At 20.7% G+C, this 23,537-nt stretch overlaps 9 protein-coding genes across 9 annotated transcripts; 7 read left to right on the top strand and 2 right to left on the bottom strand.

Moving 5' to 3' along the window:
* Window positions 1-116: 116 nt before the first annotated feature.
* SRAE_X000209400 (Hypothetical protein) lies at window positions 117-466 on the top strand (the record flags this gene model as incomplete). Its single annotated transcript, XM_024643896.1, has 2 exons — window positions 117-141; window positions 186-466. 2 exons carry the CDS (start codon window positions 117-119, stop codon window positions 464-466), a joined length of 306 nt encoding a protein of 101 aa, XP_024499565.1.
* A 1,233-nt stretch (window positions 467-1,699) lies between these two features.
* SRAE_X000209300 (Phosphoserine phosphatase) lies at window positions 1,700-2,814 on the top strand (the record flags this gene model as incomplete). The annotated part of the gene is made up of 3 exons (XM_024643885.1): window positions 1,700-1,764; window positions 1,957-2,149; window positions 2,203-2,814. 3 exons carry the CDS (start codon window positions 1,700-1,702, stop codon window positions 2,812-2,814), a joined length of 870 nt encoding a protein of 289 aa, XP_024499564.1.
* A 706-nt stretch (window positions 2,815-3,520) lies between these two features.
* Window positions 3,521-4,724, top strand: SRAE_X000209200 (GDP-fucose transporter 1; the record flags this gene model as incomplete). Its single annotated transcript, XM_024643874.1, has 3 exons — window positions 3,521-3,600; window positions 3,656-4,538; window positions 4,581-4,724. The coding sequence occupies 3 exons, from the start codon at window positions 3,521-3,523 to the stop codon at window positions 4,722-4,724; spliced, it is 1,107 nt and encodes a 368-aa protein (XP_024499563.1).
* Window positions 4,725-5,438: 714 nt separating this feature from the next.
* On the top strand, window positions 5,439-6,466 carry SRAE_X000209100 (Two pore domain potassium channel family and Two pore domain potassium channel domain-containing protein; the record flags this gene model as incomplete). Its single annotated transcript, XM_024643863.1, has 4 exons — window positions 5,439-5,504; window positions 5,565-5,873; window positions 5,917-6,204; window positions 6,263-6,466. The coding sequence occupies 4 exons, from the start codon at window positions 5,439-5,441 to the stop codon at window positions 6,464-6,466; spliced, it is 867 nt and encodes a 288-aa protein (XP_024499562.1).
* A 297-nt stretch (window positions 6,467-6,763) lies between these two features.
* Window positions 6,764-10,163, bottom strand: SRAE_X000209000 (Guanylate cyclase; the record flags this gene model as incomplete). Its single annotated transcript, XM_024643852.1, has 2 exons — window positions 6,764-9,046; window positions 9,087-10,163. 2 exons carry the CDS (start codon window positions 10,161-10,163, stop codon window positions 6,764-6,766), a joined length of 3,360 nt encoding a protein of 1,119 aa, XP_024499561.1.
* A 5,744-nt stretch (window positions 10,164-15,907) lies between these two features.
* On the bottom strand, window positions 15,908-16,222 carry SRAE_X000208900 (Histone-lysine N-methyltransferase SETMAR; the record flags this gene model as incomplete). Its single annotated transcript, XM_024643841.1, has 1 exon — window positions 15,908-16,222. One exon carries the CDS (start codon window positions 16,220-16,222, stop codon window positions 15,908-15,910), a length of 315 nt encoding a protein of 104 aa, XP_024499560.1.
* A 2,089-nt stretch (window positions 16,223-18,311) lies between these two features.
* Window positions 18,312-18,689, top strand: SRAE_X000208800 (Transposase, Synechocystis PCC 6803 domain and Lambda repressor-like, DNA-binding domain-containing protein; the record flags this gene model as incomplete). Its single annotated transcript, XM_024643830.1, has 1 exon — window positions 18,312-18,689. The coding sequence occupies one exon, from the start codon at window positions 18,312-18,314 to the stop codon at window positions 18,687-18,689; it is 378 nt and encodes a 125-aa protein (XP_024499559.1).
* A 254-nt stretch (window positions 18,690-18,943) lies between these two features.
* SRAE_X000208700 (Transposase, type 1 family-containing protein) lies at window positions 18,944-19,318 on the top strand (the record flags this gene model as incomplete). The annotated part of the gene is made up of 1 exon (XM_024643819.1): window positions 18,944-19,318. The coding sequence occupies one exon, from the start codon at window positions 18,944-18,946 to the stop codon at window positions 19,316-19,318; it is 375 nt and encodes a 124-aa protein (XP_024499558.1).
* A 2,626-nt stretch (window positions 19,319-21,944) lies between these two features.
* SRAE_X000208600 (Domain of unknown function DUF23 domain-containing protein) lies at window positions 21,945-23,523 on the top strand (the record flags this gene model as incomplete). The annotated part of the gene is made up of 2 exons (XM_024643808.1): window positions 21,945-22,012; window positions 22,050-23,523. The coding sequence occupies 2 exons, from the start codon at window positions 21,945-21,947 to the stop codon at window positions 23,521-23,523; spliced, it is 1,542 nt and encodes a 513-aa protein (XP_024499557.1).
* Window positions 23,524-23,537: the final 14 nt, after the last annotated feature.

Here is a 23,537-nt window from a genome sequence, read left to right as displayed (position 1 = left end):
TCTTTGTCACAATTTCAAAATTAATTTTATTGTTTTTATAGATATTTAATTTGTGTATATAAAAGAAGCACTTCTTAATTTTGATTTAAAAAATTATTTTATAATTTAATATTATCATGAAGTCTATTTTATTATTTTTCTGTAAGTTTTATAATTTTTTATTTTTTTAATTAATTTTATTATAGTAATTGTTACATTTATTTGCCTTGAAAATACTGTTATTTCAGTTAACTTTGAAGATTCATTAAAACTTAACTTTTTATATGCTCGTTTAAAACAAAAAATGGAAATGATTGATAAAAATATGAAACTAAACAAAGTAAAAAAAGATGATAATTTTAATCTTCAAATGTTATCAAAAGCTGCTACTACTATTCCACCAAAACCTCCAGCAAATTTAAGAAGTTCTTCATACATCTTAAATAATATATTGAAAGCACCCTTAGGATCTAGATTACAAGTCTAAAAACGCAAAAAAAAAAACAATTTTATTTTCTTTATTGTGATATGACGCGATTAATTATCCATTATCAAGAACTTAAAAAAAAATATATATATATATTATTTGTTTATTTAATTCATAATTTAAAATATTTTTGTAATTATATTTTTATGCCAACAAATGTTAAACAATTTTAAAATTTGTCATTATAATTTATAATAAAATTGTTTATTTAAAACTCAGAATTATGATGTATATTTAAATTCTTTGTCAAAAATGTATATTCATAACAAGTTTGTTTTTTTAACTTTAAAAAAACATAAAAATTTATTGTTTATTATCTTTTTAATTGTTGCAATTTTTTAATTAATAAAAAAAATTTTTTTCTTATAATTTTAAAGATTTTAAAGATGTAAATAGTAAAACTACTATAATTTTTTTTCTTCTTTTATATAAAAATTACTAAAATAATGTAGTAGATAAAAAGATTTATAAAATTACTTTTAATATTTATTAAAATACATTTCTTTTTATATTTATATATGTATATAAAAAATACTTAGTTTCTTTATTTAATAAAATGATGTTTAGAAATGATATACATTTGATCAAAGAACACACAAACTACATACTTTGATATAACAAGAAGCTTTTAGAAATAAAAATAATGGTACCATTTTTAAGATTATTTATAATTTTAATAATTTTAATTATTAGTTAACTATTTAAACAATTTTTTTTTAAGAATTATTTATAAATTTTTATATAAAATTACTCTAAATATTTTTTTTTTTGACAACAGATATTGTAACTTTATTATATTATATTGTTATCTGTTTTTAATTGATATGTTATAGACATAGACGAACGTCAACAAATAAACTTAGTAAAGTATACATTTATATATTTATATGACAATAGTTAAATTATTATATATTTTGATGATTTTATTCATATTAAATAAAAATCTATAATATATATTTTAGAAATTATATAAATTAATATAATAATTATTAAATTTATCTATATATTTTTATTTTTTTTTTTTAAATTAATGTTTTTAACTTATAAATATTTCTTTAAACAAATCAATTATCTTTGTTAAAATATAATAATAATTTTTTTTCATTTATTTGTTTTTTTTTTACCTAAACAAATGTTTTAAACTAAAATGTTTTTTTTTTTAAATTATTCTGGTCTTCAGGTATTTAAAAACATTCAATTTAAAACTGTTATCAATATATATAACTTTATTAAATGACATTATTTTCACATATTCTTACAACGAATAAATCTTATCCATTTATATACAAACATTTATAGTAAGTTATAAGCATTTTCTAAGAAATAATAAATTTACTAACTATATACAATGAATATATATATATGTCACAAATTATTCACGTGAATAATTTATTTTATCAAAAATATCTATAGTATTATCATTATATCAATATATTAAAATTTATATATGTTCTTCATTGAAATATTATATAAAATTATATAATTTTTAGTTTACTTTATCATAAAACAATTTTAAATATGGTTTTTGAAAAATCTAATACCAATGGATCTATTATAATTGAAAAAAAGTTAAAAAATATAAAATTAACTTCATTTGAAGAGGATTCATTTAAAGAGGACACCAAAAAGATATGGCGTAATGTGGATGCTGTTTGTTTTGATGTTGATTCAACTGTTTGCCAGGTATTTTATTATATTTTTTTTCATGTTATATAATATTTTTTTTTATCATAAAGGATGAAGCTATTGATGAGTTTGCTAAATATCTTGGATGTGGTGAAAAAGTTTCAAATTGTACAAAAAATGCAATGAGTGGATCAATGACATTTAGAGAAGCATTAAAAATACGATTAGATATTATGAAACCAACAAAAGAACAATTTATGAGATATGTAGATAATTATGAACCATTATTAACAAAAGATATTATAAATTTAATAAAAGCATTACAAATAAAAGGAGCTAAAGTTTATCTAGTTTCAGGTGGTTTTAGAAAAATTATTATACCTGTTGCTAAATTATTAGGTATTAATGAAACAAATATTTATGCTAATGAAATAATTTTTGATGATAAAGGAAACTATATTGGGTTTGACAAAAATGAATATACTAGTGATTCTGGAAATGAGAATGTTGGAAAAGCTGGTGTATGTAAAATGTTAAAAAAAAAATATGGATATAAAAATTTAGTTATGATTGGTGATGGCGCAACTGATGCCGAGGCGTGCCCTCCAGCTGATGCTTTTATAGGTTTTGGAGGAAATGTTATACGTGAGCCAGTTGTAAAATTGGCTAACTGGTATGTATATGATTTTAAAACATTAATTGATGAATTAAAAAAAGAATAGAAATGGCAATTTTTGTTCCTAATATAAATATATTTTTAAAATCAATATTAGGGTTATTTTTTTTAAATACTTAATTTGCGCAATATCTAGTTAAGTAAAAAAAAAAATTAAATTATATTAAAAAAACATTTTTTTTTCTATAATTTTATTTCACCAATTCATATATACATTTTTAAAACATTTATTATAATAATACTTTTTATTTAATACATATATTATTATAAAATATTCTTATATGGTTAATAACAAGTAAAACTACATCTTCATTTATCAATGTTTTTATTTCAATAAAATAAACGGATTATTTCAAATTAATTTTCTTTGTTTAATGATAAAACAATATTTATATTTACTGGATATTATAATAAATTATCATGTACTTTAACTAAACTAGTTCATAATTCCAATTAATTATATTTTCACAATTTTAAAAATATTTATATAAATAAAGTTTATAATTATTTATTATTATAATATTTATTATTGAACATTAAAATATAAATACTAATTTTTATTAATATTTTAAATATTAATGTAAAAGCATAAAATTTGAATATATATATAATGCTAGTATAGTCGTAGTCCCAATAAAACAATATAAATACGTGGAAATGTGTTACATTTTAAGAATTTTATAAAGATAATTTTGTTTAATTTAAACTAATAATATATTATTTATTATTGATATTTTATAGATTATAAAATAATGTCCCATATAAAATCAGGAAAAGACAATAATTTTTTTATTGCCGCTTTAAATATAACATTAGCAGTATCTGCATATTGGTAAGTTTAATTTTAAAAATTAAATAAAAATAAAAAAGATTTTTTATACTTTAAGGATAACATCAATTGGTCTTGTGTTTGTAAATAAATATTTATTGAGTAGCCCTGAATTAAAACTTGATGCACCATTATTCATAACATGGTATCAATGTATTTGTACTGTAGGATTTTGTTATTTTTTTGCATTATTACGATCATTATTTCCAAATATTATCAAATTTCCATTGATGGATTTTAAAATAAGTGTATCAAGAAAAATAGCACCTTTATCAATAATATTTGTCGCAATGATTACATTTAATAATTTATGTCTTCAATATGTTGGTGTTTCATTCTACTATGTTGGAAGATCATTAACAACTGTATTTAATGTAGTATGTAGTTATCTTATATTAGGGCAAAAAACATCATACAAAGCTTTATTATGTTGTGGATTAATAATATTTGGTTTTCTTCTTGGTGTTAATCAAGAAGGTGTCAGTGGATCATTATCAATATTTGGTGTTATATGCGGAGTATTAGCATCATTATTTGTAGCACTTCAATCAATTTTTGTTCAAAAAAGTTTACCTGAAGTTAATCAGTCTATTTGGTTATTAACATTACATAATAATATTAATGCATGTATATTATTTTTACCCTTATTACTTGTATCTGGAGAACTTGGTAGAATTCCATATTTTGAATATCTATGGACATTTAAATTTTGGTCAATGATGACATTATCTGGATTTTTAGGTTTTATTATGGGTTATGTTACAGGATGGCAAATACAAGTAACATCACCACTTACACATAATATATCTGGAACTGCAAAAGCTGCTGCACAAACAGTTATTGGAGTTATATGGTATTCTGAAATAAAAACAATATTATGGTGGGCAAGTAATATAATTGTTTTAGTAGGATCATGTTTATATACAAAAGTTAAATCAACTGTAAATTTTTTTTTTTAATTTATAATTTAATTTTTTTTTTAGGAATTACGTAGTCGAATAGAAAATGAAACATCTGCAGATAAAGAAAAAAGATCAAATGTAGAAGAATCTTCATCAAATTCTAGAGATAAAAGATTAAAAATGGAAGAATCTACTATAATATCTGAAGAAAAAAGTAAAATATAAAAAAATTTCTTGCCTTATTCTCTTTTTATGCTTTGCAAAATGCTATTATCTTAAATTATGTATTAAATTGTTTGGTGGTACATGATTATTATTACTTTGACTCCTAAATTTTGTTTGATTATATAATCAACATTTCTTTTATTTATTGCAATAAACTATTAAAAAAAATCTACAAAAGGTCTTAAACTTTTTTTATTATAAAACATTAAATATTAAAAAAAATAAAAATAAAATTCAATTGAATAAAACTAATATTAAAAAGAATCTGTTTGTTAACGATTACTCATGCAATATAATAAAATTACTTAATGCGATCTTAAAAAGCAATCATCTTCTGATTTTCAACATTTTCAACATTAAGAATGTTTAAAATATTAATAAGAAAGTATGTTTTAAAAATTTTGTTTATTGCTCTTAATAAAATATAAAATTTTGATTTATCTTTTTGTTAATAATTAACCCAACCTATAAGAATTTCAGGTTTTTGTTATTTTATCTTTAACATTATAATAAAATTGTTAATTTAACATTAATTAGTATAATTTAATAAATTAACATTTGTTCCGTCATCACTAATTTTTTAATCAAATTATTATTTTTTTTTTAATTTTCTATAGTCGGAAAAAAATAAAAAATAAGTTAAAAACTACATGTTTTCTAAGTTTTAATTTTAATTTCTAATAAATTTAAAAAACAATTTTTTAGTAAAATTAAATGGAAGTTGAAAAAGATCAAGTATCAAGTGATAATTATATTGATAATTCTTCTAATTTAGTAAAGGTATGACTATTATATATTTATATATATATATATATATATATATATATTTTTTTTTTGTAGCTTTGTAGAATAATTGGTCCACAATTATTTATATTTATAATGTTTATTGTATATATGATTGTTGGTACATATATTTATATGTCAATTGAACCATCAATGAAAGAAGAAGGTTTTTGGAAAATTTTTGTTTTTGTTTTTACAACATTAGCAACTATTGGATATGGAAATATTGCACCAATTACAATATGTGGTAAAATTTTTACAATTTTCTATACATTTATTGGAATTCCTTTATGTTTGCTTACATTAGCTAATATTGGAAAATTAAATATGAAATGTTATTGGATGGTTTTAATTTGTTTAGGAATGGTATTATTATATTAAAAAGTTTTAATAAATTTTAATATTTTAGATGCTTGAAAAAATTCCAAGAGGTGTGGCAAAATTACCAATACTTCCATTGTCAGTATTATTTTTTTTAACATTTATTTATGGAAGTTATATTGTTTATGATCCTAATAATTGGGATGTTGTAAATAATATATATTTTCAAATGATATCATTCAGTACAATAGGTTTTGGTGATATGGTTCCACATTTTAATGGATATATACATTCAATTGCTGTTGTACTTTTTTTAATGTGGGGATGTATATTGAGTGCTATGATAGTCGCAACAATTTCTGAAAAAATTGAAAAAGTATATATATATATTTATAAAATATTATAAAATAATTAAATTTTTTATTTAATTTTAGATACATAATTTAGGTGATTTGGTTATCCGTAATGATAAATACCTTGTTCAATTTGGTGATAAACATATAAAAATTTCTGAATTAATCGATATATTATCAGATGAATTTAAAGTACCAAGAAGAAGAGTTCATTCTATGATAAAATCAATGGATGAATGGGCATCAAGAGCAAAATTTTCAGAAGAAAATCTTACAAATTTATAAACTTTTTTTTTGCCATAATTATGAAAAATATTTATCAATATATTTTTCATTCTTTTTAAAATAGAAAATATGATATCACAATATATATATATATATAACATATTATAATAATAAAAAATTTTTATTGTAAACTATAATACCAATGGTAGATTTTTAGTTATAATATTTTTAAAAGTCGATAAAAATGTTTATATATTCAAATGTTTCATAAATAATTCTTTAAATTTTTAATGAAATGTTTATTTTATATCATTTTCTTTATTTTTTTTTAAATTTAACTAACAAAAATAGAAAAAATTATGGTACGTTATTGATTTTTGAAGCTATTTCATCACTATTTTTACCTATCAACCAATATGTAATAATTTTTCCTTTACCCTTGACTTCAGTTAATCCACGTAATGAAAAATCAAATTCTGGATAATGTAATAATAATGTTTCTTTGTAAGTTTCTGTAACTTGTATTTGATTTCCTATTCCAGTACTTTCCATTCTACTTGCTGTATTGACGGTATCACCAAATAAACAATATCTAGGTGCTGTCAAACCTACAACACCAGATGCTATTTGTCCACAATGAATACCTAAACGAACTTTAAGTTTATCATCCTTACGATGTGGAATAACATAAGTTTGTAATGAAAATACTATATCAAGTGCTATATCAGCAAGATTAGCCAAATGTCTATTTCCATTTTCTTCAGGTATTCCTGATACAACCATATATGCATCACCAATTGTTTCAACTTTATATGCATCATATTTTTTAATAATATCATCAAATCCTGAATATACACTATTTAAAAAGTTTACAACTTCTAATGGAGTTGAATTACTACAAAGCTTAGTAAACTCAACAATATCAGTAAACATTACAGTTGCTTCTTTAAACATTTTTGGTGGAACAGTTCTTCCCATTTTTAATTCATTAGCAACATATTTAGGCAATAATTGTGATAATAAATTATCAGCTCTAATATTAGCTTCTTCTAACATTCCAGTTCTTTCATGAACTAATTTTTCTAAATTATTTGCATATTGTTCCATTACTCTCATCATTTGATCAACTAATGATCCTCTAACTTTTAAATAATTTTCTGTATTAAGTTTAACACGTCGAATTGTTGGTCTAATTTCAGGATTTAGATGCCAACAATCTAATAATAATGCAGCTATATCAGAATGTATTGAATTATAATCATGAATAATAGGTCTAACAGAACTATGATCATTTTTAAGAAGATCAACTAATTCTAATATATCTACTTCATCATTAAAAGGAAGCTTTCTAAATAATATTTCATACATTAATATTCCAAAAGCATAAATATCACCAGCTTGTCTTTTAGCTTGACTTTGTTTTATCCATGATTGATCAATTCTTCTTTTTTTATTTTCTTCACTTGTTTTTAAAACTTCTGGAGCACAATATAATACATTTGTTTTTTGAGTTGCAGCTGATTTATCATTATCTAATCTAACTTTTTCAGGATCAATTAATTTTTTTCTTATCCATTTTTCTATTGGATTAGCAATACCATAATCAGTTAATTTAACTGCCCAATTTCTATCGATAAGACAACACCATGGTGTTAATGAACCATGATATCCAATCGATGATAAATGTAAATATTCTAAACCATTAGTTATATCACGAATAAAAGCAGCATGAAATTTACTATCTAATGTAACATTTTCATTATAAATTATATCTTGTATAGTACCACGTGAACAAAATTTCCAAAGAACTAACATTTCATTTTTTTCATTAAATGATATTCCTATAAATGGATTAATATTATCATGAACTAATTGTTTCATTTCTGTTAATAAAATAATATCTTCACGTGAAAATTGAATAAAATTTTTTTGTGGATATAAATGATAAGATGCATGTGTATTTGTTCCTAGAATAGCATGATATTTAATAAATTTACTCATGTTAGACATTCGTGTCATAGATGATTCCATTGATAAAATTGATTTCATTTCATCTTCTGAAATTAATCTCATATCATCTCTCCATACTCTCCATGGTGTTTTTTCTAAAGCTTTTTTTTCAAGAATTTTTAAAATAAGAAATATACTAATTAAAATAGCAATAAGAAGTATTCCAACAATACCAATAACTATATAAATTGTGTAGTTACACTTTTCATTTCTAAATCCACATTCAGGTTCATCTGATGGTAATTTACCATCATTGGATGGCCAGAAATTTGTAACTACATCAAATAGTTTCATTTTAAAACATCCTGATTCTAATTTAAGACCATCACAATTTTCATTCAATATTGGTTCCATTTCAAAAACTTTTATAATTTTATTTTTTTTATGTGAAACAAAAAAAGCTGCATATGATGACATTCGTTCTGCCAAATCATCCATTATTAATAATTCAGAAGCCATTCCAGTAGTTGATATAAAACCAGAAAATTTAAATCTTCTCATTTTATTCCAAATTAAACTTCCATTATTTATTACACTAAAATTTCCATTATGTTGTTGAAGTAATTTTTTTACTACTAAAACATATAATTTCAATGAATCATACAAATTAATATAACCAAAAATATTATCCTAGAAAAAAGTAATTTTATTAAAAAATATTTAATCTTACCAAATTTAAATCATTAATATCAATATTATTTTTTAACATTTTTTCTTTAAAATGTAACATTAATGTATTATTAAAACTATAAATATCATCAACAATAATAGTATTTTTAAATAAATCTTTTACAGTTTGATCTGTTTCTCCATTTACTCCTATCCATGGTAATGATTCTTTAACTTCTTTTTGAAGCCATGGAAATATATATACAAATTCATTTGTTTTTAAATTTGCTTGAGAAACAGCATCCATAAATCTATGAGATGTTTTACTTGTTTTACTAAAAATACATATAATAATACGACCACTTGTTTTAATTTCATTTAATATTCCTGATTTTAAAATTTCATTACTATTTAAATTTTCATCTAATGTTATTTTTTTGAGAATAGTAATATTTTCTCGTTGAAAATATTTTTCAAAAGGAATTAATCTTTCATAAGATGTTGGATCACTACCAATAACAAGTATTACTTTTCTCCATTTTTTATATTTTAATACAACACTTACAGCAATTGCTAAATTATTATTAGTTTTTATTAAAACTCTTGCTAATGTTTTATAAATATTTTTATTAGAAAAAATATTTGATGTTGTCATATATCCTACAACAGGAATATTCCAATATGCAGACATTTTTGATACAGCTTCCATTTCTAAATTACAAAATGGTCCAATAAAAAATTTTACATTTTGACGATGATACATTTCAACAGCTACACCTACACCTTCATAATTTTTACAATTAGAATGTGAATAAACAAATTGAATATCAAAATTATGATCTAAAATTTTATCATTTAATAATTCATTACGACACATTTTAAGAATAGCTTCAGCTCCAGGCATTGCATTCGATGATCCAATATAACCAATTTTAACAATATTTGTATTATTTTTTTTAGATATTACATTTTTGGTTAATATCTTATTTATATATGATGTAGAAGATTCAATAATCTTATTTTCAGCACTATTTTTTATAGTGGTGTTGAAAGAGGGCTGTTCAGTTGATGATTTTACAATTTCTAGGCATTTAATATAAATGTTTGGAATAAAAAAAACAAGGTAAAAATAGATCATTTGAATTATTTTTATGGTATAATAAATGAAAATGGCAGAATTTTAATAAAACAAATCATTTTATTTGGCTAACATTAATAAAGATTATCTAATATTATCTTATGTCATGCACTTTTTTTTCATTTTTATATACTTTACTGTTTTTTTTTACTAATATTGTATTATAATATAAATTTTTTATATTTACATCATATTTTAAGAGAAAGAGGATAATATAAAGTTTTATTATTAAATATCTATATAATAACTAAATTTAATGTTTTTATATATTTAAATTTAGGATATTAAAGATTTGATTACATCTAAAGTTAAAGTTTTTATATAAAGAAGCATTAAATCTGCTTTATGTTATAGAATCAAATAATATTTCAGATATAATACCTTGATAATTATTAATAGCTTTAAAAAAATTGACGTTTAAGAAGATGGATAGTTTATTAATATTATAATAAAGATTATAAAAGTTATATTTTTCTATTTTTTTAATTAATTTAACTATAAAATTTAAAATTTTAATATGTCTATAATATATTAATAACAGATTTTTTAATGATAAATTGATACATTAAAAAACACAAAAAAATAAAAAATGAGAACAAATTAGTAAAACATATTAATATATGAACTATAACAATTTGGGTTAAATATATTATCAAAAAACTTTTTACATGTTACTAAAATTCAAAAATCGTTTTTTTTCATTTTACTTTATATTATAAAAATATTAATTAATTTCATTTAAATTTAATTTGTTTTTGATAAAGTAATATAAAGTTATAGTTTAAAAACAATAAAACTTTTAATTAATACTAAAATTGAATTACAACAAACGAAGGTAAAAAATTATAAATTTAACAGTTGATGTTATATAAAAATATAATATAAAATTAATTTTAACTTTTTTAATACTGATGAAATTTAACGATTTACAATTAATAATATCAATAAAGAAAAAATAATTTAAAAAAATAAATTATTGACATTTGTTTGTAAAGCCTAAACAGCTTAGAATAGTTAAAGCATCAATCTGATATTACATTAATAAAAACTAGAAAAAATTAATTTTTCTATAAATTAAATGTTGATATATAAAAATTTTTAATTTACAAGCAAATAGAAAGTAAATAAAAAACATAAATTTAAAAATAACTAAAAAAATGTAAATTATCAAAAAAAACTACATATTATTAACTTATTTCTATCCGTTTGATTGTAATGAAACTATCTGATTTTGTTAAAACTATCCTACAAAGTGACAATAGATAAAAAAATCAAATTTAAAATTTCAATAACTAACTTTTTGACACATAATTTTGTTGCAATTATATGTTATTCTTAATAATTTATCATTAACGTTTAAATTTTACATCACTTCTTATTTGGTGTTTATTTCTAAAGTTATAAAAGAATAAATTAATAACATATATATTGATCTATTCTCTGTTTATCATACAGAAGATATTCAAGTTTTTAATATTTTTTTTTAACATTTCTTATTTCATTATGCTTACAACAGTAAAATATATAAGCTTTATGTGATCATGTTTATGTATAAATATTTCACTTCAAACTTAAAAAACAAATTTTTACAGAATATTAAAGACATTGTTTAAACTTTATTTGATTTATTTATTTTTAATGATTTATTGATATAAAATCGTAATTATTTTAAAAAAAATGAAATTTATGTATATTATTTAACTTTTAATTTTCCATTCATTATTTTATTGATATATAAATTTATATTAATTAAATCTTAATTTGCCTAATTGGTTACAAAAACAATTTATAAAATATTGTTTAAGAATAAATAAATGTTAATATAATTAATGTTTTTATAAACTTGACTATATTTTAAAATGATTCTATATCAAAAAAATGTTTTTAAAAATTTTAATAAAATCTATTTTAATGCGTTTTGAAATATATGAAGACGATGAAAAATAAAAATAAAGCAATAATTTTTATCAATATTTTTTGTTAATATTTTTTATTTATTCAAAACATTATATATGGTAAATGTCAAAATAACTAATAAATGCATGTGTTACAGTATATATCAAACATTGTTACTTACCATAAAAGTATAGATCTCTAGCAAATTTATAAATGAATTTATATAAATATTTGTCTATAATCAAAATATTAATTTACTTAATTTTTTTATACAATTCTAAAATTTAATTATTAATTTGTACTATTCAAAAATGACTTCGAAAAAATTACATTTTATAAATATTTACATGTTTTTTTTTCTCGAAATAAATAAGGATACTATGTTGTTTTTAAAGAATTTTTTATTTTATAAATTTAAAAAATATTACATTATTCTTATTTTAAAATCTTTGGCATTTCTGTTAACAATATGACTTAAGAAATACTTTAAATCGCATTAGATAATCGGAACATTTCACAACAACCATATTTTTAATTTATTAATTATTTTTTTTCATACACATAAATACGATATTATTAAAATTTGTCACGTCTGCTATGATAAAATTGATATATGCGTTTAATACCATTAAAGTACCTTATTTTTTCTTACAAATTTAATTTTACATTTATCTGAGTTAACCCTAATAGCAAAAGATAAGTTTTGTTAATAATGATTTATAATAATCCTTATATACTTTAAAAAGTATCATTAATGGTTAAATTTAGTTTTCACATACATAATTGTTATTGAAATTCTTTTATTATGAAAAAAGAAGTTTATTTCAAAGGAGTTTTTTTGATATATTTTAGATTGTGTAAAAGTGTATTATTTACAAAAATGTTTCATATATCAAAAATATAATGTTTATTTTTATAAAAAATAGTTGTAATATTTTAAATACCATATTAATACAAAAAAGTTTTTAAAGCTAAATAGTAAACTATTAATCAAACAAGAAGAATCTTTATATTCAAATTCTTTCTCATTTAATAAAAGATACTCTTTCTTGAAAAATATTAAACTTGTAATATTATTATTTTAATTATCTTATCTTTTACAATCTGAATGTTATAAATTCAAGTTTACTTAAATTTCTATTATTTAAAAACAAATTATTCAATTCAAATTATATACTTTGAAAAGTTTAAAGTTTTTAATAATTTCAAAATAAGAATTTTATTAATACACACAAGATAATTGTTTTTAATACAAATATTTTCATTAATTACTTGTTAGTTTGATATTGATTTTTTATTTTATAAAGTAAAAGGTAAATTACCAGATAATATGAATATTTTTTTTTTGTATTTATTAATTTTTTTTGTAAAATGAAAGTATAAAAAATATATAGCAAATCATTTTTAATTAGCAGATTAGTGACATGATATCTGTGATATTTTCGACATCGGATTATTATTTTTTTTTGTATAGATAAAATTTCTCCGACGTCAAAAATATAATAAATAAATTTTTTTGTCAAAAATAATTCAAATATTATATACATGGTTCACTAAGTTTTTACATTTATTATAAAGTTTTATCAAAGTTATACAATTAAAATAAAAAAGATGTATAAATTATTTTCTTTTTTAATATTATATCAAAAAAGCGTTTGATATTAACATGTGAGACAATCTTTTTAAAATACAATTAACATTACAATATACATCTTACTTCAAATATTATATAACGCATATTATCCAAAGTTATTGTGTGAATTCATGTATCAGAAAAGATATTGTCCTTGTAAAAAAGTATATTGGTTTTTTATTGGTAATAATAATAAAATTAATAAATATCATAAAATGATATAATTTGATTAAGCAAAAAAGCAAAATTTAAAAAAATGATTATAATCATTTTATATTATCTTTTCCAATAAATATATTTTATTTGAAAAATCATATTTTAAGAGATAATTGTCGTTATTTCATATTATATTTTTAATTTTTTCAAGTTAATGTGTTGCATTTATAATTAAAAAGAAATCAAAAATTATATATATTATTGTAAAAGTATAATTTTTTTTTCCATCTTATATCATCATCATCACCTTTGAATTTATTTTCAATTGTCTTATCATAAACATTTACTTAGTAATATGTATTTTTTATTATTTTATTATTGTTTATATAAAATTAAATAAAGCGAAAATAATTTTATATTTTTTATACTAGATTTGTATAAAAGTTTTTTTAATCGTAAAGTTATACTAAAAAATAATTAAAGATTTAAAAAAATAAAAGTTTCGATATTTTTTTTATATGATTTTGACAGTAAATAAAATTTTAAAAATACAAAAATTGAAGTTATTTTAATTTAATTTAATTTAAATGACCAATGAAAAAGAAATTTTATTTTTTATTAAATTAATAAATTTAAGTGACTTACTTAACTGTTAAACTGATTATTAATTCTTTTTATGATTTATTCTGATTTAATTTTTTAATTATTGTTGATCACTTATACACAAATGAGTATATTATTTATTTCAAATATAGTTCATATTTTTATCATTAATTTTTATATTTTGTACTTTACTATTTATGAAAACTCGTATTTAAAATGTTTATTTGGTACTTTTCGGTTATACCCCTCTCCCAAATTAAAATTATAGAAACTTGCCTTAAAAATATTTTTTTTGAAAAAAAAAAAGCCTATCAGATTCTCCATCTTCTTTTCTACAAGATGGATAAAAAAAAATTAAAAAAAAAAATAAATTTATTATTTATTTGGTACTATTCTTGGTACAATTCTGTTAAACCCTTTTTTTGCTTAAAATGACAGAAACGTATATAAAAAATATTTTTTTCGAAAAATAAATAGGTCTATCAGATTCTCCATCCTCTTTTCTACAAGATGGAAAAAAAATTTTAAAAAAAATTAAATTCATCATTAATTTTTATCTTAAAATTAAAAAATTGCCGTTAATTTGTATCATGAAACGAAAAAAAAAAAATGACTCAAATATCAAATCTCATCATGTTTTCTATTATTATTAGTTAATTTTTAAAAAAGTTTATTTATGTTTTTTATATTATATTGGGTTCATTCTATTTCCTTTATGTGATTAAGTTTTTATTTGAGAAAATTTTATCAATTATCAAATGTTTTCATTCATTTTAATTTGGGGGGGGGGTATAACCGAAAAGTACCGTTTATTTTATAGTAAATACATTTAAAACAAATAACTATAAAATCTATTTTAATTAATGTTTTACTTTTTATTTTGTTGATAAATTTTTAATAAATTAATTTTTTTCTTAACAATTTTTAAAGTTTGTTAACATATTTTTTTTTTTTTTCTATGGAAAAATAAATTTATAATTGAAATGTTCTTGAGAAGGTGAAAAATAAACAAAAAATGCAATACAATTTATAAAAATATTCAAATTTTGAGTTGTCCCATATGAAATGAGCCACTTATACTAAAAAATTTTAAACGAGCATAACTCGAAGATAAATAAAGATTTTTATTTAAAATAACAACCATTAGAATCTACACATTGTTGCTAACGCAATGGTAAATTACTTTTTTCATTTGAATAGAAACTGTCGTTCCTGGAGCCGATAAAGTCTTCAAAGACAGATTTTATTGCTTCTTCGTTTTTGAAGACTTTCTTTTTCAGAAATGATCCAACTGCATGAAAAAATAAAAGTCTGTTGAAGAAAGATCAGGAGAATAAGAAGGATGAAGGAGAGTTTCAAATTTTAATTTATTCAGCTTCTGAAGCGTGATTCTTGAAACATGTGGGTGCGCGTTGTCATGAAGAAGAATTAGCCCTTTTCTATTGACTAAAGATGGTCATTTTTGGGACAATTTTTGATGAATTTTATCCAATAATTGACAGCAGACTTCAAAATTGATAGATTCACCAGGTTTCATAAATTCGTAATAAAGAAGTTTCTTAGAAGACCACCAAACAGTAACCAATAATTTTTTTACCGTTAACTGTGGTTTTGGAAACTGTTTTGGGTCTTCATTTTTGTCCAACCACTGACCAGTTCGTTTTCTGTTGTAGTAAAGAATCCATTTTTCATCACAAATCACGATTCTATCCAGAAATGATTCTATCTTGTTCCTCAAAAGAAGAGAAGAATAGGTTTCAAGACGTAACATATTTTGATTTTCGGTCAGTTCATGGGGTATCTATTGATCTAGCTTTTTAACTTTTCAATTTGCTGCAAATGGCGTGAAACGCTAGATTTTGAAACTTCTAATGTTCCCGCAATTTCTCTGACCGTTTGACGTGGATTTGATTTCACTACGCGCTTCACATTCTCGTTATCCACTACTGAATTCAGTCTCCCACGCTCCTCATTCTCCAAGCAATAATTTCTTTTTTTGAACTTCTTGAACCATCTTTTCGCAGTCGCACGGCTTACTAAATTCTCTCCAAACGCTTCATTTATATTTCGTGCTGTTTTTGAAGCACTTGTTCCTCTTTTGAATGCATATAAAAAATAGTGCGAATTTTTATAGTAGAAAGCATTTTAATAAATTGATAAAAAAAATGGTGATAATGTGGTTGTTTTTTATGATTCTTATGTCATTTTGTCGAGGAGATTATGACGAATCAAACGTGATGCTTGACATCATTTTATCATTACTAGTTAATTAATAATGTCAGTTTAAAGTGCTACATATATAAAATAGCTTATTTTATCTGTAACAAACTAATATCAAAAGTTTCTTAGGTTTGTGATAATTTTTTTGTATTAATCTGAAAATTATTGATGAAAAATTAATAATATTTATTTTAAATATGATTCATGTTTTTTATCTGAAGTATTATTCTCAATTTAAAAAATAAAAAATTTAAATTTTGGTTTCATAAAATACGTTATCTTTAATTAATGCACAAGTAAATTATTTTGGTGAAATATTTAAATTTTCAAATAATGAAGAATCATTTTCATCACTTATTTTTTTAACTTTAAATTTTATTTTTCAACATCTGATTATTTTAAATTATTATTTTTAATAAATTGTGATTCACTATTAAAAACATCTTTTTTTTTGTCTATAAAATTGCTTTTATAATTTTACTTTCTTTATCTGCGTAATCTTTTAAGTTTCTTATATGCTTTTTTGTAACTATAAATCATTCAACAATTTTCTAACAAGATTTGTTAATTATTTATATATTACAATATAACTTTTTTAATATTGTAGCTAATAATAATATAAAGCTATAAAAAATAAATATAATAATGTTAATTGAAATAAAAAAGTAAGAATTAAAAAAAGAAATTTTATATTGGAAACTAGAAAAATAATTTTATAAATTAAATCAAAACATATAAATTTTAATGCTATTATTTGTGATTGCATAAATTAATCACTTTTATATACTAATATTTGCATGTTTTTTATTTTAATTTACATTCTTTTTTTATTTTGTATATTTTTGTTAGAAATTTACAAATCTACATTTAGTAATAAAAAATGATTACAATCAAACAAAAAAAATTTAATACTTAAAAAACTTTTTTGTTAAAAGTATGAAAATTAAGTCTGGCATATTTTGAATCAAAAGGACAAACATTTGTAAAACATTAATACTGTTCTTAACAAAAAAATTTTAAGATAAAAGTACATTAATTACATAATAATCTTATTCAAAAATGTTTTAATATTAATAGAACAAAAATTTTAAATTTTTTTTTTGAAAAAGATGAATTCCAATGTTAGTTCAAAAATTAGAGAAACACAAATTTTGTCAATGATAAGCTAAAATCTTTTAAAAAGATTAATTATGTCGGTTTTAATAAAAAAATCAAAAATGCTTCTTCCAATGAGCTATTTTAATTGACAAAATTATTATTTATTAAATTAAATTTATTGCTTTTTTTTATATTATCATCCACAATTTTTGGAAATACAAAAGTTGCTGTTCATCCTTTTGAGATGTGAAATGTATGAAAAGAAAACCCAACAATAAAGATTTTTTGAATTCAATTTTCTAATTTTTTAGTAGATTTATTTCTACTACACAATGCAGAATCTAATATTTTTATATCATCTCTAATCGAAATGTTGTATTTAATGAAATAATATTAGGTTGTCCCATATAAAATGCAGTTTTTTTAATACCTAAATTGCCAGTTAACTTTTTAAACAATTTAGTGACAATTTTAAAGAGTTAAGTATATTGTTTGATTCACCAGAATCTGCTCTACAAAGTAATATATAAAAAGTGATAAAAATGACAAAAAAAAACTTTTTTTTTATCAATTTTTATAATGCCGTTTTTAAACGATATTCGCATTATATTTCTTTAAAAGTTCAAAAGAGGGACCAAAGCAACAAAAACGCCTCGAAATATCAATGCTGCTTTTGGAGAGAATTTGGTGAATCCAACGACAGTACAACGTTGGTTCATAAAATCCAGAAAGAAAATGAAAGTCTGGAGAACGAAAACTGTAAAAGATCAGCTCCAACTGTTAATAATGACGAGCTGAAGAACGTTATTGAAGCTAATTCTTGTCAAGCAGTTAGAGAAGTGTCTAAAGTAATGGGAGTATCTAAATCTAGCGTTTCCCGTCATTTGAGACAGATTGGAAGATCAATAGATACCCTTTGAATTAGACGAATATCGAAAAAATCGTCGTTTTGAAATCTGTTTCTCTTTGCTGTTAAGGAACAAAAACAACCCTTTTTTTGAAAAGAATTGTAACGTGCGATGAAAAATGGATTCTATATGACAATAGGAAAAGAAATGGGTAGTGGTTGGACAAAAAAAAATCTCCCAAACCATTCCTGAAACCACAGATAACTTCAAAAAGGATTATAGTATCTGTTTGGTGGTTTTAGGATGGAATTTTACATTATGAATTTATGAAACCTGGTGAAACAGTAAATTCTCAACTGTACTGTTTACATTTAGAAAAAGTCTACCAGGATTTGTCTAAAAAAAGACCTTTTTTGGTTAACAGAAAAAGACCAATTCTTCTCCACGACAACGCCCGGCCGCACGTTTCGAAGAACACGCTTCAGAAACTGAACGGACTAAAATTTGAAACCCTCCTTTATCCAGCATATTCCCCAGAATTTGCCCCAACGGGCTTTTTTTTCTTCAAGCATCTAGATCTTTTTTTGAAGAATAAATTCTTCAAGAACGATGAAGGTATAAAATCTGCTTTCAAAGACTTTATTGCTTCTAGAGAACCTAATTTTTATAAAAATGGAATAAATCAGATTGTATCACGTTAAGTGCAATATGTTCTATCCAACGGTTCTTATTTTAAATAAAAATATTAATTTATCATTGAGTTATAAGCGTTTAAAAATTTTATTAAAAAAAACTGCATTTCATGCGTGACAACTAATATAATTAATAAAACAGATTTTTTGAATCTTTTAATACAAATTGAAAGTGAATGCTTATTAAAAAATATTTTTAAACTAAATTTTATTTATGTTTTTATACATATTTCATTTCTTAAAATATTTTCCCTTTTAAAAGATAATTTTTTACAAAAGATAGTCTTACAATGAAAAATCAAAGTAAAAAACAACAATTTTTTAGGAACCAATTAAAGAAATAAATTTTCTGGTAGAAGTAGATTCAGAGATTAATATCAAAAAAAATTTGTTCAGATCAAAGTGTTACAAGTGTTAATGAATTTAATGCAACTAATAAGAGAGGCAGAGAAAGATGAAGAAAAAAATTTCAAGCATAAGTTGATAATAGATGATTTTGAAAAAAAATTCATCAAAGAAAAATAGAATATCATCTTATAGAAAATAAATCAACTGTAATGTTTTTCTCATTTAGAGAAAAAATGCAATGAATTTAACTCATCTTTGATTTTAAATGATAATAATCAACAAAATAAAGATCAATCTAAAGACAAACTAACAATACTAGAAAAATCAGATGTTTCCCAATTTTCAGGTGAAATTATTAAGCAAAAAAATAATATGGAGATATGAAATGATTTCATAAATAAAAAAAAGAAAATAAAGAATTGCATCTTTAAAAAAATTATGAGAACCGTAAAATGAAAATATAAACACTAAAAATATAAAAATTGAATTATTAAGTTGAAAAGTTAATAAAATAAAAAACTTAGAAAAACTATTAAAAAATAATAAAGAAACATACATTTTATTAAAGAGAATTCACAATGAAGCTTATTTTAACAATGAGATACTTTTGGAGCATTTAGAAGATAAAAAGTTGAGAAAGAAAATAGATCAAGATTAAAAAATTCTGATTCTAATTTTTACATTGTTGGTGAAGAAAATAATGTTATTTAGAATGCATCAGATGAACGTATAGAAAATATGATTTTACAAATGAGAGAAAAATATTTTAGTATAAGCAGTCAATGAGAAACTGAAGATAAGAATTTACAATCTTTTCTTAATAACAGAAATTTAAAAAAAAGCAGTAAAATATATAAAAATGTTGGAATGTTTTGTAAATTTGTTGTTTATATTTTAATTCCAATAGATTGTTTATTATTAATATATCACTTCCTTTCAAAAAAAAAGTAGAATATATATACAAAATATCCTTGATGATCTTGTAGTAAATTGTTTTATTATAGCAGTAAGATATTTTAATTTTATTATAGTAAAAAAATATATATTTAAGATATCTATCACATGGTATTCTTTTAATTAATTAAAGAACATATGATAAAACAAAAAAGAAATGTAAATGTAATTTTCTTTACATTATATAATTGAAAAACGTTTTTTTTCAGAAGAATATTTAAATAAAGAATGCAATTTTTATGAATAATTAATCTGAAGTTAAAAAAAAATATATTAATTAGATTTAAAAATAAAATCCAGATAATTTATAATTCCAATAAATTTTTTATTACATTTTTAAACTAAAATATTTTTTTGGATAAATTAACATTTGATTTAATTAAGAAGCTTATTACAATAAAATAATAATAATAATAACGTAAATGAATTTATTAAATAAGATATAGTAAAAAATTATTTAACCGTTATTAACAACTGTCTACTTTTTTCATTTTTATTACTTCCATTTTTCTTCTCTATATCAATTATATTGGCAAAAAAAATTAATTTTACAGCATATCGAATAATTTTCATTCTATCTAAAGTAATTTTTATCTTAGAAATAATTCAATTATTATTCCCACGGTTCATTGAATTATTAAATTTTAACACACAACATTTTTTTTTATAAAAAAATTTTGATCTTTTTTTTTGTTTTAGCACACATTTCTGATAATTACATATATATATATTTATATATATATATATATTTTTTTTTAACATGTACCTTTTTTTTATTAAATGTAAAATGAACTTGTATATATTTTTCTATAATAAATGCTTTATAATAAAACATTGATATGGTATGAAGATCAATATTTTATAAATGTTTTATAAGTTAATAATAAAAATAATAACTATTTGTAAAAAAAAAAATTTTTTTTAAACAATATATAATATATATTTATGAAAATGTAAAACATTTTATTAAATTTAAATTCACTTAAATTTATTAGTTAAAATATTTGTTTTATAACAAATTACTATTATTCATAAATTAAATTTTATTTTAATATCCTGTTATCTTTTTATCAAATATTGTAACGGTATTTAAATTAAGTTTTTAGATAATGTCATGATACGTTTTATAAGTCTTTCAAATTTTTGGGTCAAGTGAAGAAATACTTGATAAAGATCAAAGGAACGTAGAGGATGTAAAAATTTTTTGTTTTACAAATTATCCATAACTATTTAAGGTAAATTTACTTTATTTCTATAAAAATTTAATATTTTGAAAGATCGAAGTTTAACATTGAATTATTTTTAAAAAAAAAACTTATCTTAATTGTTAGAAATGGATTCGAAATTTTATTTTTTTCTAAACCATATTAAATTAAAAATAAGGCAATCAAAAGTTATAAGGTATGTTTAATAGAATAATTTTATAATATTATTTTAGACAAATGTGTAATTTTTTTCAATCTAATCCTTTGATAACATATATGTTTATATATTTAACAATATTATATACAAAATCAATGTATGATGATTTTGTAGCACCACAACATGTTGCAATTCTATCGACAACACATTATCCAGAAGACAAAACTGTTACAATATTATTAAATGCACATAAAAATTTTGACTCTCTTCATCCATATATATGTATATCAACAAATAAAACAAGCAAAAAATTAAGTTATGCGTTAACTGTTCATGCATTTCATCCAATACATGTATGTAAATGGACTGCATTTATAAGTAAATGTGATGTTGTTGAAAATATGGAAAAATTTGAATTGTCAATGCAATCAGATATAGATAATAATGCTTTATCATTACCATATAGAAAAGCATATGATAAAAAAGGAAAAGTTTTTTCATGTTTTTCACCATTATTTTATAATGAAAGATGGCAATTAATGATTGCAACATTAGAAATATTTAAAGAACTTGGTGTTGATAAACAAATATATTATATTCAATCTATGGTATATGATGTATATAAAGCTCTTAATGCATATAAAATAAAAGGTTATGTTGAAATAGAACCATGGGCAAAAATTAATTTTGGTAATGAATTTGATTTAGGTTATGATGTTAATCATGAATTAGATTGGAGAAATCAAGCTTCAGCTCATACTGATTGTTTTTTAAAATATAAAAATGCTGCTGAATTTATAATGGTAGGAGATATAGATGATGTATTATTTCCACGTATGGGTAGAAATTATTATGATGAATTTACTTATTTTTCTAAAATTTATCCTTCAGCTGCAGGTTTTATATATGATAGATATAATACTGAAGTTACTGCAAATAAAAATGTCGAAAATTTTAAAATGAATAATTTATTATCTTCATCAATTGTATTAAATGAATGGGAAGATGGAAAATATGTTGTTAATACAAGTAGAGTTGATACTGCATGGCTTCATTGGCCAGGTAGAATAAAATTTGGTTATCATATGCAATTAATACCAAATGAAAAAAATGTTATGTTACATTTTAGAAAATGGAAAATAAAAGAATTAATTAATGGAACAGAAACATTAATTGAAAAAACTAATAAATCACAATCACCATTATTTAATATGCAAATTTATGATATCATAGATAAAAGGGTAGTAAATAAAATAGAAAATAATTGGAGAAAAAATTATAAAAGTATGCCTGAATTAAAATACTTACCTAAAACTATGTATTATTATTTAAAAATTGCTAAATGTTATAATAGAATATTTTATAGTATTGACAAAACTCCAACATTATGTCCTGGACCAATACGTTGTGATATCCCAGAAATTTCTGGTTTACAATGTATGGTTGCTCATAATGAACATTTTAAAACTCATTATACAAAAAATAATATAGTACTTCATTATGTTAACAAAATTTTATTAGAAAAAAAAAATAATGGATGTTCATTGTAATGGAAAAAAATAAT

This window comes from Strongyloides ratti, scaffold srae_chrx_scaffold0000004 (genome assembly GCF_001040885.1).
Source record: "Strongyloides ratti genome assembly S_ratti_ED321, scaffold srae_chrx_scaffold0000004".
Classification (NCBI taxonomy): Eukaryota; Metazoa; Nematoda; class Chromadorea; order Rhabditida; family Strongyloididae; genus Strongyloides; species Strongyloides ratti.
The sequence above is the reverse complement of the archived record's forward strand: the minus strand, read 5'-3'. Positions and strand labels throughout refer to the sequence as shown.